Source organism: Populus euphratica, unplaced genomic scaffold (assembly GCF_000495115.2).
Source record: "Populus euphratica unplaced genomic scaffold, PopEup_1.0 scaffold500.1, whole genome shotgun sequence".
In the NCBI taxonomy this organism is placed as follows: Eukaryota; Viridiplantae; Streptophyta; class Magnoliopsida; order Malpighiales; family Salicaceae; genus Populus; species Populus euphratica.
The window spans coordinates 201,538-219,218 of record NW_011500179.1 but is presented as its reverse complement, the minus strand read 5'-3'; the positions used below and the strand labels follow the sequence as shown (position 1 = coordinate 219,218).

The window sequence follows — 17,681 nt, the reverse complement described above, 5'->3', positions numbered from 1 at the left end:
AATTTAGTCTTGTTTGATGTGTAAATTAAATAAAAAACAGTTTTTTTTTGGTAATTATGAAGTTCCCCATCATGTCATGATGTTTAAATTGATTTCAAAATAAAATATAAATTGCTTCCCATTATTAAGACCGCAAGAAATTAAGATTGAAAGAAAGAAAAATAAGTGAAGGGTAGGGTCGTCGCTTACCTCACTCTCATAGCCTGATACGATGGCCTGTAAAGCACTGGCAGAAACTATTTGGAGTCCACCAATCCAGTAAATGGAGCCCCACATAATCCTAATCCCAAGCCCGAAAAAAACAAAATTAAATTATATATTTAGAGATAGATAAATCCTGAATTGGAATGCCATTTCAGCTCCCATAATATCAAAAATCAAACAAGAAAGCAACAAGCCCCTTCCCCTCTTTCTCTCATCAAGAAAACACGCAAAGAAATCAAAAACAGTTTCTTTGGATCCAAAAACCCAAAAAAGCTTCAGTCTTTTCCACAAAAATGAATGAAGAAACCACCAGACCACCACCACCGTCAACAGCAGAGCCAGCACCAGCACCAAGAGCAAGACCAACAATAAGAAAGCCCACAACCTCAGTCTTACCACACCAAACCCCTAGACTTAGAGACCACTATTTGGTAGGCAAGAAACTAGGGCAGGGTCAATTTGGAACCACATATCTATGTACCCATAAAGCAAGCAACAATCTTTATGCATGCAAATCAATTCCAAAGAGGAAGCTTTTATGTAAAGAAGACTATGAAGATGTTTATAGAGAGATCCAGATCATGCACCATTTATCAGGGCAACCAAATGTGGTGCAAATTAAGGATACTTATGAGGATCCAATGTTTGTACATTTGGTCATGGAGTTATGTGAAGGTGGTGAGCTTTTTGATAGGATCGTGGAAAGGGGTCAATATAGTGAGAAAGAGGCTGCTAACTTGATCAAAAATATAATTGGGGTGGTTGAGTATTGTCATTCTTTGGGGGTTATGCATAGAGATCTTAAGCCCGAGAACTTCTTGTTTGATAAACCTGGTGATGATGCCAAGCTCAAGACTACAGATTTCGGCCTCTCTGTCTTTTACAAGCCAGGTTGGTTTTTCTTTACTTCTTGTGTTTCTTCTTTCGAAATGGTGGTTTTGATCTCTCATTTTGTGAAATGGGGTTTCTTTTGGTTCATCTTTTAGTTGATTTTGAATCCCTACTGTGTGATTGGTAATCTTGCATTCTATGTTGTCTTGGAATCTTGGAATAAATATTTATAAATTTCATTATTTGATTGTGAATTTCCTGTGATTGCGATTTATTAGAAGAAAGGCTGGTTTTAAATTAATTTCTAAGTTTTTAGGTTTCATTCCTGTTCTTTCTTGGATTAGATTATTCGAACTGAGTGTGTTTTATGGAAGCTTATCTTCTATTTATTTATCTGCTCTAGAAATTTCATTTTTCTTGCTCCTTGGTTTTCTAATTCATCCGTGTTATGTGATTTTCATCTAGTTGTTTAGAAAAATCTTGTTTCTTGTTTCTTGGAATTGCTTTTTATATTTTGCCATCATTTCTTCTTTCTTGTGCAAACATTTGGTTCAGTCTGTGATCTGCCCGACTAAAAACTTTCACCATATTTTTGGACCAGAGCATCATTTCAGGAATTCTGTATTTGTTCATTTTCCGTTTGGACTTTGGACTACTGGATAGGTTCTTGCTGTTCTATCACCTTTCTAAATGGATACAGATGAGCTACTTTAGGGTGTTCTATTTTCTGCCTCGGGCTTCTATTATTTATTTCCTTTATTTTGCTTTCTCAATCTTGCTTTTTTCTTTTTAACCTGCATCCCTATTTTTCACTGTAATAATAACCTGTCAGCAAAGACAAATGGAAATATAAGGGAATTGCTATAGAATTAGTTAGAATGAGGATGCTCCCTCATAAAAGTCTTGTACATCAACTATAACGCTATTATTTGAGTATATGGATGGGGTTATAGCCTCTTAAAGAAACTTATGTGCATTGTTTTCTTCTGCTCTTTCTAACTTGAGGTGACTGGAATTACGCATATGCTTTAAGTGTTCCCTTAGTTTCTGAATAGTGCTTTGTCAAAGATGTATGGTTGGCTAATTTCATTACTATTCCTTTTCCCTACAGGACAGTATTTTTATGATGTAGTTGGGAGTCCATATTATGTTGCACCAGAGGTTTTGCTAAAGTATTATGGACCTCAAGCAGATGTCTGGAGTGCGGGTGTTATCCTTTACATCCTGTTAAGTGGGGTTCCACCTTTTTGGGCAGGTAGCGATCCTAGTTCATATCTTCTCTTGTTCTTTGCAGTTTTAGACTTGCAACAAAGTAGATACTTTTTGCCTGTCTTCTTTTTATATGAAGGGTATTTACTTTTTCGTAATACTTGCAGAAACAGAATCAGGAATCTTCAGACAGATTTTACAAGGAAAACTAGATTTAGAATCTGATCCGTGGCCAAATATATCAGAAAGTGCCAAAGATTTGATCAGAAAGATGCTTGACAGGGACCCGAAGCAAAGGATTACTGCTCATGAAGTCTTGTGTAGGTGGTCTCATTCTTTTGCACTGCGACATTAGTTTTGGACTTCCATGTAGTAGGAGTGCAGATATGTCCTACCCTTTCTAAAGCTGTTAATCTTGTTCAAGACCTAACAGTGGTTGTTTGTACTATCAGGTAACCCATGGATTGTAGATGACAGGGCTGCTCCAGACAAACCTCTTGATTCTGCAGTATTGTCACGTCTGAAGCAATTCTCGGCTATGAATAAACTTAAAAAGATGGCTTTGCATGTATGTCTTATCCTTGCTTTACCTGTTATCATTTTCCATGTAGAGTTTTGTATGTATAATAAATTTTGCCACAGGAATTTGATAGCAACTTAACGATTCAGTTAATCTTTAGAAAGTGAAAGTAGCTGGTTTAGGTAATGTCCATGGGAAAAAGAGGCAAAACAACTAAAATTAAGCTTTAATAGTTGGATGCACTGACTCAATTCTGACAGATATTTGCTTGCTTGTTTCTAAGAGTAAAATACTATAGTGCTGAAGATTTTTTTACCAGTTTTGAGACACTATTGTATGTAATATATAGGTATATTTCTTACATATTTGTCATCCTATGAATGGGTTTCACTGAATTTTAGTATGTCATGTAGAAGAAGAGTTTCATTTTTTTCTTCATTATGTTCTTGCTGTACTTAACCTGTTTGATAATGTTCAACACCTATGCACCTTTTCCACTATTTGAGGCATCTAGTTTAGGATTCATTTAAACTTTGAAACCTTGAAAAAATCGTGGTATCCAGATTATAAGCACAAAAGTGAGATCAGGAGAAAGATGATTAACAATCAATGTTCATGTTGTGATGTGATAAATCTTCCAAAGAGGATATTCTGATGTGTTTCATCTTTATAGACAATTGGCTTCTTAGGCATCCTGCACATTCATGGAGAAACTTGACAAACAGAGCAAGCATTACTGATGACATAACCTAGATACTTCATTTTAGGCACTGTTCACCTATGTCTCCATGCCCATGTGGCACTGCCTATTGGAGAACCGGATGTGCAGCACTTAAGGCACCGTACTTAATTTCTCCATAGTATACCATGCTTAACTTAAAGCTGTAAGCATGTTACAAACACAAATTCTTATCTTGATTTGATTCACTAATATTGAATAATGGTGAAGCCTGATTGTTCGGCATATCAAGTGGAAGGTAGCTAGGGCAGTTGATTGATGGTCTCACTAATGGACATCCTGTCAACACTCAACAGCACTGGTTTACAGTACAACTCAGAATCCTGAAACAATTAGATTCTACACCCTAAAGTCACCCAATTCTCTTAAGCTTATTATTTATAAACTTTTTAGGGATTATCTCACTGCTACTTCAATTTCTTTGCTCAGAACAATTCTGCTATTAATAGCCCTTTGTGACTGCATGGGATGGATGGAGGGGGGAGAGAAACTGTTTGCTTCAACATTGATGGTGTAACCACTGATCAAAGCATAATTTAAATAAGCACATTATCATAACATGGGGCAAAGTCTTGTTTTGTTAAAGGGCATGTAACATTTGTTCACAAAACTAGTTTGCAACAGTGGTAGCTTTCACTCCTTGTTTAGATATTTTGTTGGATTTAAGAAACGAAGGAACTTGCATTCTATGATAAAAAATTGGATATGATGTTCTCTGTTTTTTCTAGATGTGTTTCATGAAAGCTGTTATGAAATTTGGTGGTCAGAACTGTTTCCTCTACTTTGTTGTCTTGCTTTGATAGGACAGCTGTTTTCTGATAACTATATAAAGTGTGCTTTCATTCATGACATTGAGCATTTTTTTTAGGTCATAGCAGAAAGACTTTCTGAAGAAGAAATTGGTGGTTTGAAAGAGTTATTTAAAATGATTGACACAGACAATAGTGGGACAATAACATTTGAAGAACTTAAACATGGTTTGAAGAGAGTAGGTTCTCAGATGACAGAAGCTGAAATCAAGGCTCTAATGGATGCGGTAAACACTTATTTGAAATTGTAGAATAATAATTTATTTTATCTATTGTGAAAGCCTTACAGTCTGGCCATTATTTTTTTTATATTACTAACATGATTGTCTGGATAACTGTTGATTTGTATTGCTAATCACGCATGGATAACTTTTACAGGCTGATATAGACAATAGTGGAACAATAGACTATGGTGAATTTCTTGCTGCTACTTTGCACTTGAATAAGATGGAGAGAGAGGACAATTTGGTTGCAGCTTTCTCCTATTTTGACAAAGATGGTAGTGGTTACATCACCATTGATGAGCTTCAACAGGCTTGCAAAGATTTTGGTCTTGGTGATGTTCATCTGGATGAGACCATCAAAGAAATTGATCTAGACAATGTAAGTCTATATGTTTATATTTGGTCTACATCTAATAGTTTCACTTGCCTATATAATCCTAATTGGTATATATAATCTTCATCTTCAGTGCTGCTATTGTCACCACAATTGCTTCGTTATTAGTTCAATGTTGGTCTACTGTCAAGACTAAACATATAGACTTGACAATAGTTCAATGGTGCTATAATCTTCATCTTATATCAGCCTTATAATGGGCTGACAACCTATCTGACCTTTTACCTTCAGATAAAAGTTTAATGGTGGTTATATGAGCCACCCAGTATAATTAATGTATTGCTTGTGGGCCTGAAGTTTGGTTGAAGCAGCCCTTTGTTTGCAAACATGAGATCTAAGCAGTTGGTAGCAAGGTGGAAATTGATTTTCTGGATCATGATGATTGTTCTAGAAGAATCCACAGATTGTAGATGGAAAAGAAAATTTAGAAAAGTGGTAAGAAAATCTTGCATTTTCTTTCCTAGGGTCGGTCTTGGTTTTTACCTTCCGCTTCACTGCATTGGGATCATGGCATATGTGTATTTGCTGGAACTGGTTTACTGTTGATGAAGCATCAGGCCAGGAGATAATGAATTCAGACTTAAATCTGTTCTTCTTCCCAACCACAAGGTGTTTTTATTGAAGGTGTGGGTGCTATGTTGATGTAGTCTGAATCACTCAACATCTGTCTGAATTTGCATGAGTTTTCTTCTCCGTGTCTCATGATGAATAAAAGAACTGGCACTACTTTTGTTAAGCATGACGTCTTTTAAGCTCCCAAGTCCCAAATTCGATGATGTTAGTATGCTACTTTTTGCAGGATGGGCGGATAGATTATGGGGAGTTTGCTGCAATGATGAGAAAGGGGGATGGAGGAGTTGGGAGGACAAGAACCATGAGAAACAATCTGAACTTCAATTTAGCCGATGCCTTAGGGGTTGATGCCTTGGGGATGAAAGATGCAACCTCAGATGCTAATTGAAGGCAATACATTGTGCAGCTATTGCAGCGGTACAAAAAGCAATAGCTAAATTAAAGCTAGCCATTTTCTGTGTTCATAGGATTCTCATTATTCTCAATTCTGTGTTCATAGGATTCTCATTATTCTCAAGATTCACCCAATTGAAGGTTGACAATACGTGTCATCGTTGTAGTTGTAATACTTCTTTTGCATGCTGCAGAAAATGTGCAAAATTGCTTGTAATGTGATAATAAATTTTGATTATGAAAACGGAATGCTCTAATTAATACATTGACGAACATGCTTGCGTATTGACTGTAAGAGGGATGCTGCATGCTGGACTTGATAGTTGATAGTGGAAGTCTACGAGTTAAACGTAGATGATGATGACGGAAATAAGAATTTCATTAAGTTACTGGTTGCGATTATGGAAATAAGAATTTCATCAAGTCACAAATTACAGGACAAAAAAATTTAGCTGATCGGTGTGTTCGTCACAAAAAATTCTTAACCAATAATTCATAAACAAGAGATGGTCTCCTGTCAAGATTCAGTATGGGAGTCCTGCACCTCCATTCCCAGCTTCTTCCCCTTCTCACCATGCAATGTGAACTAAAAGAGTCTCGAGGCATGGCAGCTCATAAGCAGGGATGGCAATGAAGAATTAAGAAAAACTCCAAAAGCTGTCGGGATAATGTCACTTTTATCAAGAAAGAAATCATTATTTATTGCTATAATGATTTATTTTTTTTAGTTTTTTTATCACATCTTTATAGGCTAAAATTAATAGCCAATTAAAATATATTTATTAAATAACAATAAGATTCAAGGCTAGGAGACTAAGATGGAAAGAGCAACAAAAAGAGATGGGTTTTTTTAAACTAGGGGTTAAATGTGCACTTTGATCCTCCAGCATTTCATATTATAAAATTTTAATTCCTAACAATTTATAAGATTCAATTTTAGTCCCAAACTTTTTTTTTGTATTTTTTGATTTTTGATTTGAGAAAAGAAAGAGAAAAATGGTTGAATTCTAATTGTAGAAAAAAAAATATTGGTTAAGATCGATTCTAACCATAAAAGCATGTGGTTTTGGTGTCAATAAGTTTCTTTTAATGGAGAAAGTTTATAAAAAATATTTTTTTCATTCCTTAAACTTGTATGAAATGGTGGATTTGAATAAAAAAATTATTATTGGATTGATTATGGGTTTTGAAGTCAATTTTTAGGTTGTTAGAGACTATAAATATATTTTAGAAGGTGTTTAGATTGTTTTTTTTTTGTTTTTTTTTTGTTTTTTCAGTTGAAATATGGTTGACAATAAACTTCTTTTAGTTTGAAATAAACTAGCTTGATTTTCTGGTGATTGTAGATCATTAGAATTTAAGCAGTGTAGGTGACCCTTGCTATTTTTCTTCAAAGTCTATTTAACAACAAATCAAAAATGAAACGTAGCTACAATGATCAACGAAGCACTTTACTTGAATCTGCGATCATTTTCTATCTAGTTTAGTTTTACATCTATAACACATGAAGTCTTTTGAATTTACTTTTTTTTTTTGTAATTTAAAAGTCTAGTTTCTATTTACTTCTCAATGATGATCACAACAAAAACAGATTGCAAAAGATTGGTTTTTATATATCTTTCTTCTAATTGTCATATAGCAAATAATTTTAATAAGCCACTAAAAAGAAAAGCAAAGATGTAACTGTTAGTAATATCATCATCATGAAGTTTGTAAAAGCTTAACAACACTTATTTCTAGTTATAACAAACAATCAATTCCAAATATAAAAAAACAAAAATACTAAACTATAAAAAAGAAATAAATAAATCTTTGTCTAGTCTATCCAAAACTTTAATCTCGTAACACAAGAGAGAAATCATTATTCATTAAATTAATGGAGGGACAAATTTGCCCTTTTAAAACAAAAATACAAGGCTTTCTGTGAGGGGTAACTAGTTCTTTTCACGGGTCCTTAAGTCATTATTGATTTAATTGGGGGTGGTTTGGTTTTTTTTCATAGAATGGCATAATAGAACTATTTCCTTAAGTCATTATAGATTTGTTAGCTTGAATTTAGGGGCTCATTGGACTTTTTATTTTTTTAGAATAATATAATAACTGTCATAACTTAATTTTTGATTTTTTAAATATAAATAAAAAAAATAAAAAACAAAAAAATGATGAACGAATAAAAATAATTTGAGAATTAGGTTAAGACAATACAAATTAAATGTTTGAGGATTAATAAGGATGAAATTATAAATTTGGGTTCAACTTGATAAGTTAGTTGATTTATATGAAGTTGCTCTGTCTATGGCCTTAGAAGAAAATTTAAATTTTCATGCAGTTAAGAACATTTTTGTTTATATTAATGTTAAAAAGTTAAATGATATATTGAGAACTAGTTGACATACAAAATGAGATTCACGAGCTTCAATTCAATAAAAAAGATTATGATGTACATGACAATGATGAAATTAAAAAAAAAAGAAAAAGATTATGATGTACATGACAATGATGGAATTAAAAAAAAAAAAGAAGACAATTTTGATTAAAAATATTTCAAGCTGATTTTAAATATAAAACATCAATGTATAATGAAATTGACTTATATATAATCTTTTTGGTTATTGTTTTACAATGAACTATTGTTAACATAATTTAAATATTTAGTGTTGTGATTTTATTATTATGTTATTGAACATGAATAGTGATTTCAGTATATTCACAAATTGTATAAATATGGAGTACAAAAACATTAGGGACAAAGTTATTGTTTTATACCAATGAAATTATTGATAAAATATAAAATACTAATAAAATTACCTATGGAATAAGTTCCTTGGAGAATTTTAGAGAGTTGAAAAAAAATCACAAGATTTTACCACTAATAATTACCACTGAAATTATCAACGAACTAAGTCCTTTAGAGAATTGCAAAAATAAAATTAAATTGTAAGACTTTTCCATTGATAATTACATATGGAACTACAAATAGACTAAATCTCTCTCAAAGAATTGGAATAAAATTACAAGACTTTATCAGTGACAATTATGGATTAAATTATTGACAGACTAAGTCCTTCAAAGATTCTAGAGAGTTGGAAAAACAATTATAAGACTTACCATTGACAATTACAAATGGGATTGTTAACGAACTAAATGTCTTGGAAAGTTCCAAAGAGTTGAAAACAAATTACAGGACTTTTCTACTGAAAAATTATAAATCATCAATGATATTATTAACAAGTCAACTTACCATTGACAATTACAAATGGGATTGTCAACGAACTAAATGTCTTAGAAAGTTCCAGAGAGTTGAAAACAAATTACAGGACTTTTCCACTGAAAAATTATAAATCATTAATGATATTATTAACAAATCAGAATTTCATTGGAGGATTATTTTTTGTTTTTGAGGGGGGGTGGAAAATAGGTTTTATTGAAAAATCTTAGTTTTAATTACCAACAAAATTACCAATATATTTTTAAAATTAATAAATATTTAATTATCCATCAATAATTCTATCGATAAAACCCCTATTAAAAGACTAGAATCCTAGATTTTAGAAAAACAACCCATCTTCTTCCTCTCTTCTCTCTTTATTAATCTCTTCTCCTTATGTCAATATCTTCTTTATATCTTTCCTTTCTTTCTTTCCCCCTTAATTTATTCTCTTCTTCCATCACTTTCCTTTTATAATCCCCTCTCTCTCTCTTCCTTTCTCTCTCTATCCTTAATGCTAGACAATTGAGAAGTGTTCATCCTCTACGCCAAACAAATCTCATGCTCTACCCTTTTATTTATTGCTAAAATCTCATTTCTTGAATGCAATAATATTTTTTTTACTATTGTTTGGTTTATATAGGTTTTGCACAACAATTTATTCTATGTGAGTTACTTTGTTGTTAGGGTAATTTGCTTAGTTTTGCACTCTAGAAATTCGATTAAAAATCTTACTATAGTTAAGGATGTATATATTATTATCTATAAAAATTATAATACATGAAGGTATGTAAGGGTGATTTAATACTTTGTGATTAACACAAGTCATTATTATTGGTAATTTTCTACCTGGACAAAGTTTGATTATGATTCAATGATTTAAATGCCTTTTAAATTAAATAGTAGTCATAAATAAAACCAACTAGTTTGTGACTTTATTTATTGATGTATATTTGCATGTAATAAGATTTTAAGTAGTCTTTTATATATGAAAGGTTCTGCTGATTTTTTTAAAATATAATATAATGATAATGTTAATACTTTTTTTTTTTATACTTAATTTGTTTATATTGCAAAGAGAAGGTCATTTGAGAGTAATACAAAAAAAAGAGCTATTGATTATTCTGATAGTATTTTTGATGACCGTGAGTCGTTAGGCGCCAACCATGACCACAAACCTCAAGCACAAGACCCTCTCTTGACATAGGCTTGTCAAGTGCAGGGGTAACCCGTAGAGGTGTCCTTTCTGTGTAAGATGTATACACTAGAATGTATATTTCTCAATGAAAGCCCAACCATAGCATGTAAGTTTTTTTTCCTTTCCTGCACGATAAAAAAAAGGGTAATTTTTGAATAATTAATTTAAATGAACCAAATGGATTTATAGGTTTACAAATGTGAAAACTATTCGCAGGATAACATCAACAATAAAATCATTGATAGAAGTGCCTTTGTTTCAATGGAGTCAGGTTATAAAAAATACTGAATGAAAGCTTATGATTGATGCTTGATTTAGAAAGTTCAAGGTTAGTAACACATAAATAATTTTTATTATTATTTAATACAATCAATTTTTTTAATTTTAATATACTTTTATGAAATTGATGCATAAGGAAATTTGTTTTTGGGAGGAGGTTAACAATGCTGCTGCCAGGAGAGTGTGAGACAATCATAATGCTATTAGGTAAGATTAAATCCAAAATGTGATATTTTTTAAAAGTGTTCAAATTTTATTTTTTATAATATTGACCTATAATGTTTTTCTATGAACTAACTTGTGTGATTTCTGGTATGAGGTGCACAAAGAAATATATAAAAGAAAGAGGTTTTTCAAGTTAGGAAGACGTGCTCGTGTGGAGAGATTTAAGATTTTTGCTCTTCTCAAAGGCTATCTAGGATGATTATATCTAACACGTGATGTCTGAGAATTTTGTATGACAGTCATAATTTAGTGCAAAGAATCAGACTAAAGGTTACATTACCACATGCATTGACAAATGCATTCTGTTCGTTTCACATGCAAAGCAAATTGTCATATTTTAGTTTATAAGATATTTTTTTTAATTGTTGTATTATATGAAAATATTTAACTAATAGTAGCTTCCATTTGTAGGATATGGTACTTGAACATGACTCAAGACCATTGAAGCTTTTTATTGAAACTCATATGCAAAATGAGGATCGTTAGAAAATGGGGCAACAACTTGTGAATAGCCAAGCTCAAAATTTCATGGTAAGTTGGATTTCAATAATTTTTTTAAGTTATTATTTTTTTAAAAAAAAACATGTTGACTTTTTTTTAAGGAAACATATAACTCCTAATTTCAATAAAGATACGAGGACGAACTTTCAACCCATCTAAAACTTGATTTGGATTTGTGGTTGGAGACTGGATCATCTGGTGGACTCAATAGAAATCGAGTTTATATAATTTCCAACATTACGACTAAAGAAATACAGAAGGGCTATAGTGTATTGATCATTGACCCATCGTTATCAAAATCGAGTTAGCAATCTCTAGCCACTTAGATGATTGTATAAGAACATGTTTAAGCTAAGACGACTTGGCTTAATAGTAAGATGACCTAACTGAGGTTTATGATGGCTGACATGAGGGATAAAGTGAATGTTCTTAAGCATCTATTGGCAACCCTTAATGATAGGTATGGTCAATCTCATTGCCATTATGGTTCTGACAAAGATTTGCTTGCTTCTCCTTTTCCTCTAGTTTTTATTCATTACATAAATTGTTTTTGATAATATTTTTTAAATTAATAAAGAAATTTGGTTTTTTTATTTTATTTTAGTTATTTTTTTATGTTTTTGTATTGTTTATTTTTTTTAAAAAAAATACTAATACGATATTGATAGAATTATTGACAAACTAGACTTTGCTACTGACAATTACAAATGGAATTACTGATTGACTAAGTCATAATAAATTCCAGAAAGTAGAAAAAAATTATAAGACTTATCATTGTTATATATAATTCTTCAATAATTTAATTATATCGATAATATACATATAATTACTTATAAAATTACCAATAAATAATTTTATCAGTAATTATCATCATCATCTATGAATTCATAATAATTCTACCAGTAATTTACTAACTGAATGGATGCTAATTAATGTTTTTTGTTTGACATGCTTATTTATGTCTTTCAACCTAGTTATGATAATATTCCTGACAAAATGATTCATAATACATAAATTACTGACAATATGTTTTCTGAAAATAATTTTCTATACGTAAATATTTTTCTCAAAAACATGCATTATCATGGTAGTGAGTGTTTAATTCTTCGTCAGAAAAAATTATAAAAAAACCAATATAAGACATGCATATAAAATTAGCTACTGTTTTTGTGAGATTGATCTGAGATTTTGTTAGTTGTAAACACAGAGAATTGCAGTGCGCACCACTTTTTTGTACACAGGGCATTTAGCTACTGTTTTTGTGAGAAAGCCCCACTAGATAACGTGTTCTGTGTCATTATGCATCATCTCGATTGAAACTCATTTTGACTTTAAAAGATGATCATGGCATGCTGACACTTTTAGGGTCATAAACAGAATCCAGATTCAATATAAAATTATGTGAAGTTGAAAAAATTAAAAGGATTAACTTGATATCATCAACATCATTAAGTTGAAATTTGTGCCCCTTTCATTAAAATATTAAGGAGTCACCTGCAAAACATTGATAATCGACATATTGGAGAGGAATAGGTGAGAATTAGTTAGCGCGTTCAATCTCTTAAATTAACAAAGATTTTGAAGTGTTTTTTTCCTATAAATAGTAGCAGTCTAGGTGCAATATTTCAGCAAGAAAGTCTGCCTGCTAAGAAAATCAGGAGTGGAAAATGGAGAAACAAATAGAAGGGTCTAAGAAGAGGGTGATGGTGATCATAGATGAGAGCGAGTACAGTTATCATTCCTTCATGTGGGTAGTTGACAATCTCAAAGAATTTATCACTGACTCGCCGCTTGTCATCCTTGCTGCACTTCCTGCTCCTAATTGTAAATTTCTTTATGGGGCACAGTTTGGCACCACTGCCCTCTGCTGTCCAGTCTCTCCCAGTTAGTTTTCTTGCTCTTCTGTCTTCCACTTCTGGTTTGCTTTCCTGTTTCTGAATTTTGTGGTGATTTTATTATACTAATCAATGCTTTCTTTTGGTTTATGTAATGTTTTGTGCACAATTAAATTTCTTTATGGGGAACAATTTGGCACCCTGCCCGCTGTTGTCCAGTCTCTCCCAGTTAGTTTTCTTGCTCTTCTTTCTTCTTGTTCTTCTGGTTTTCTTTCCTGTTTCCGAACTTTGTGGTGAATTTACTACATTAATATATCTTCTCTTTTGATACATGTAATGTTTTGTGCACAATTTATTTCATGGAAGCCCTAGATTTGATCTGTGCCTTTCAAGAAAAAAACAAGAAGATCTTATTAGGTATCTTGGAGAAAGCTGTGAATATCTGTGCTAGTCGAGGGGTATGCTCACTGCATCACTATCTTTATGTGCCAAAATATTAGCTTAGTGTTTCATTTTTGGAAAATATTGTTTTAGTTGTTCATATTTCAGTATTTCATTAAGCAATAAATCAAGTAAGCTGAATTCAAGCTTTCTGTGTATTTGTTCATCTCCAGCAATCTTACAGTCAACAGTAGTGAAGGATATATGTGTTCATTTTATTTTTGACTCCATATATAGGTGAAAGCAGAAACAATTTTAGAAGCGGCGGAGCCTTATGAACTCATATGCAATGCTGTTCAGAAGAACAATATTAATCTCCTCGTGATTGGTAACACATCCATTAATGGAACTCTCAAAAGGTTAGGAAATTTCTTTGTAACTTCAAAAATCATTCCGACAACTCTCAAAAGTCGTATAAATTGTATGAACCTGATTCAAAATGAGTTATTTCAAGAACTGGAACATGCTGGCATGGTTGTCAACCCTATAAACTCATGCAACAAGCTCCACCAGAAGCACTGAAATCAGATTTTGTTTTGATACAGGGATTTTCTGGGGAGACTGAGCAACTATTGCCTGAATAATGCCAAGTGCCATGTCCTTGTTGTGAAGAAACCAGAATGAATAAGCATTAGTCCATTTCAACAGGGAATTGCTTTGTAATTAATAAGTTGTTTGGACATCATCTGATATGGTTTTCCTGTTTTCATTACATGTAAAACATGATCATCTGGTAGATTAAGTAATCAAGAAAGCTGCAATAATATTGTTTGGTTGTTCAATAAATGAGTTTAAGTTAGCTATCGACCGCCACTTCTTTCCTTGACAATTGCATCGAAGAACAAGATTGAATATTCAAGCAAGCAAATTAACTGTCTTTACTGCACAATTTGGAACCCAGATAGATGATGTCTTTTTATCAAACAAATGTAAAAACATTAAAGAAGCACCATGGATAAGGCTTGACGTGACAGATAACGGTATTGTTACTGTTGTTGCCGAAAGATAACTGAAGATTAAAACAAATTAAAGAACATGGCACGAGTTTCATAATGCGAGGCAAGACTCTTGTTACGGAAGCTAAATGCTATGAACAATAGACTTGTTTGTGTTTAAAAATATAATTTTTTTTAATATTTTTATATTATTCTGCATATTAACTTTAAAAATATTTTTAATAAAAAATCATAACTGCCACGATACCAAATAAAAATTACCTTAAAAATAACCATCTAAGTAGTGGTCAAATACTAAAAATTTGGAATTAAAAGATTTGCTTTCTCTATGGTCTTATCTTCGAGTCCTTAATTGCTTATATGATAACTATTAAAAGTTTATATGATCGTTTGATAACCACTAAAGGTTTATATGATCATTAACTTTTATATATATATATCTTTTAAATTTTTTATTAATTTTCTAATTTTATGGTGGTGTTCCAAATGATATTTATTACTTCTTTTAATTTATTAATCTTGAAGACTTTTACAATTTTTTTTAGTTTCATATTTTTAAATAATTAAAAAGCTCTTGAATAAAAAGAGTAATGTTTTAGAGTTCTGTTTCAATGTATATAATTATTTACACTTTTTTTATATCTCAAATATTTTTTTATTTATTTTGAAAGATAGTTTGAAGGAAAAAAATAAAAATAAATTCCTCATCATAATTTATTTCTAATTTGTAAAAGATATTAACAGGTTGAATTGAGGCCACATCAAGTAATTAATAGCTTCACGGGGGACAAAAAAGTAACTAACAGCCATTTTCATATTATAAGCATTAGGCTAATTCTTAGGAAGATTTATTAATTAATTAATTAATTTATGAAAAATCAATGTTCCATCAATATGGGAATGCTGGATTATATTTTATATATTTACATGGCAATAATGAAGCAAGTCACAAAGCTTCTAGAGGTCAAGGCAAAAGAACGCCATCTTCATAAGAACGAATCTTTTTGTATATATATTATATTCTTCTAGAAAGCTTAATATAAAATTATTATTTTTTAAGGTTTTTCTAATAACTTAAAGTTGAAGTTTAAATAGTTATATTGTTACGATTATTTGACCATCAGGTATGATCACATCGTGGTTGTGAATGGGTGATCTTAGGTTCTAAAAAGCTTGTTTTACAATGCTTTTTTATTTAATAATAATTTTTAGTGTGGTATTTTTTGTGATTATAATTTAAACAAATAAATTTTTAAAAAATATTTTTAATTATAGTTAATTTAATTAAAATTATTCGTGCGTTATCAAAAAGCATTGTCAAACTTGCATCATATTAGTTAGTGCTATTTTTTTTTTTTGTTTGCTGGGGTTCACGTGACTGCTGTTTCCTTAATTTTGAAGAATATGAAAATACATGATTATATAGGAAGGAAGTTATAGGAAAATGTGATTTTTATATAATTTGAATGCGTTGATTTTGTTTCTAAGAATTTTTTAATCAATGTGGTTTAATGTTCATAAATCCATGAAAATCAGAGGTATTCCTGTATAGATTATGTTTATAATATACAGATTATGTTTATAATGAGATTGCAATAAGTTTAATAAGTAATTATTTTTATAATATATTAATAATAAAATATATATTAATGTAATTATAAAATAAAGTATTAATACATGTTGTTTTTTCATGTTATTTTATTACCAATATCAAATTAAATTATTATTTTAACATTTGTTTTTATGAACAACTTTAACTATAATTTTAACTGAATATGTATTTTAATAAAACCAATCATAATTAAAAATAATTTTTTTAAAATTATAATTATAACAATTACTATAATATCAAACAACTTTAAAATTCAGTCACAAAAATAATAGCTAGTCGATTCTAATATAAAAGTTGTTTGAAGATATTATATAATGTTTAAATTTGTTTTAAAATTATTTTAAAAATTATAGTTATTAAATCCAGTTTAGAGATTAACCTAATTATTTTTTTCTTGTTTGTAAATATAGAGTATATATAAGAAAATGTTTCAAATTTTATATTAAAAAAATAATTTTTTTCTTTGAAATATATAATATATTTAGTATATAATTTTTTTCTTTGAAATATATAATATACATACTAAATGGTACTTTTAAATTCTATATTAAAAAAATAAATTATTTTTCTAATATTTATATAATAAACTTTAAAAATAATAATAACCAACTAAAATATATATAAAAAATATATTTTTAAAAAATACTAAATCTCACGCAGGGCATAAATTAATCAAGTTTGACTAAACTAATCTTTTAACAAATCCTTTCAGATTAAGTCACTGAATCAGTCTAAATTTAATAACGATGATGATAGATATAGCTGCATTCCTTCAACCAAAAAAATATAACTTGAGACACCGATTAATCGCAAATCCCACAAAGGCGTCGTTCTGTCAGATCATTATTTGGATATCCTGTGGAACGCTTCTCTGTATCACTCGTCTTTTGTGCTCTTCTCGTCCTTTTCTTTTCCATGCCAGTGACTTTTTTTTTGGGGTCCTTTTATATACACCAAATTAAAAGGAGAGGATAGAATTAAAAGATGGGAACAAACTAAAAAACACATGCAGGGAATGATTGAATTTAAAAAGTCTAGATAAAATATTTACTATAGTTTCTATGTTTTATAAATTATAAATATTAGATATTTTTAATATTTAAAATTAAAAAAATAATTAATTTTTATCTCAAATTTTATTTTCTTTATTTTTTTGACTTGTAGCCTGCGAGGTTAAGTCGCTAAAATTTGATAATAAAAAGAGAAAATCTCCATTCCATCAAAACAATTTAAATTGATATCAAATTATTTATTTTGATAAGGAGGGCTCGCATTAGGGTTTTTTACCTTGAAATTTCAAAAAAAAAAAAAGATTTAATCTTGATCAACATTTGATTTTGGATTGATTTTAGATTACTAAATGTTTTTTAAGATTACATATAAATTTATTAAAATATTTTATAATATTTTATACGTATTTTTGAAAAACAATGAATTGAAAGTTTAGCTTTTCAGTTGAAAACCTTTAACCTTATTTTTTCAGCCACAATAGCTGAAAATTAAATAATACAGATGAGATATTATTAAAAT

General features: G+C 30.3%; 2 protein-coding genes across 4 annotated transcripts; both read left to right on the top strand.

Moving 5' to 3' along the window:
• The first annotated feature begins 291 nt into the window (after positions 1-291).
• Positions 292-6,181, top strand: LOC105111490 (calcium-dependent protein kinase 11-like). 2 transcript variants are annotated; one of them, XM_011006854.1, is made up of 8 exons: positions 292-1,095; positions 2,147-2,290; positions 2,412-2,564; positions 2,697-2,812; positions 4,372-4,539; positions 4,691-4,915; positions 5,228-5,365; positions 5,730-5,819. In XM_011006854.1, exons 1-7 carry the CDS (start codon positions 498-500, stop codon positions 5,234-5,236), a joined length of 1,413 nt encoding a protein of 470 aa, XP_011005156.1. In that variant the 5' UTR covers positions 292-497; the 3' UTR covers positions 5,237-5,365; positions 5,730-5,819. The 2 variants fall into 2 exon arrangements, with proteins under 2 accessions (XP_011005156.1, XP_011005155.1); XM_011006853.1 differs by lacking the exon at positions 5,228-5,365 and adding an exon at positions 6,003-6,181 and having other exon boundaries at positions 309-1,095; positions 5,730-5,970.
• A 6,553-nt stretch (positions 6,182-12,734) lies between these two features.
• Positions 12,735-14,365, top strand: LOC105111488 (uncharacterized). Of its 2 annotated transcripts, XM_011006851.1 has the most exons (5): positions 12,735-13,191; positions 13,362-13,370; positions 13,509-13,600; positions 13,821-13,942; positions 14,129-14,365. In XM_011006851.1, exons 1-5 carry the CDS (start codon positions 12,975-12,977, stop codon positions 14,205-14,207), a joined length of 519 nt encoding a protein of 172 aa, XP_011005153.1. In that variant the 5' UTR covers positions 12,735-12,974; the 3' UTR covers positions 14,208-14,365. The 2 variants fall into 2 exon arrangements, with proteins under 2 accessions (XP_011005153.1, XP_011005154.1); XM_011006852.1 differs by lacking the exon at positions 13,362-13,370.
• The last annotated feature ends 3,316 nt before the right edge of the window (positions 14,366-17,681 follow it).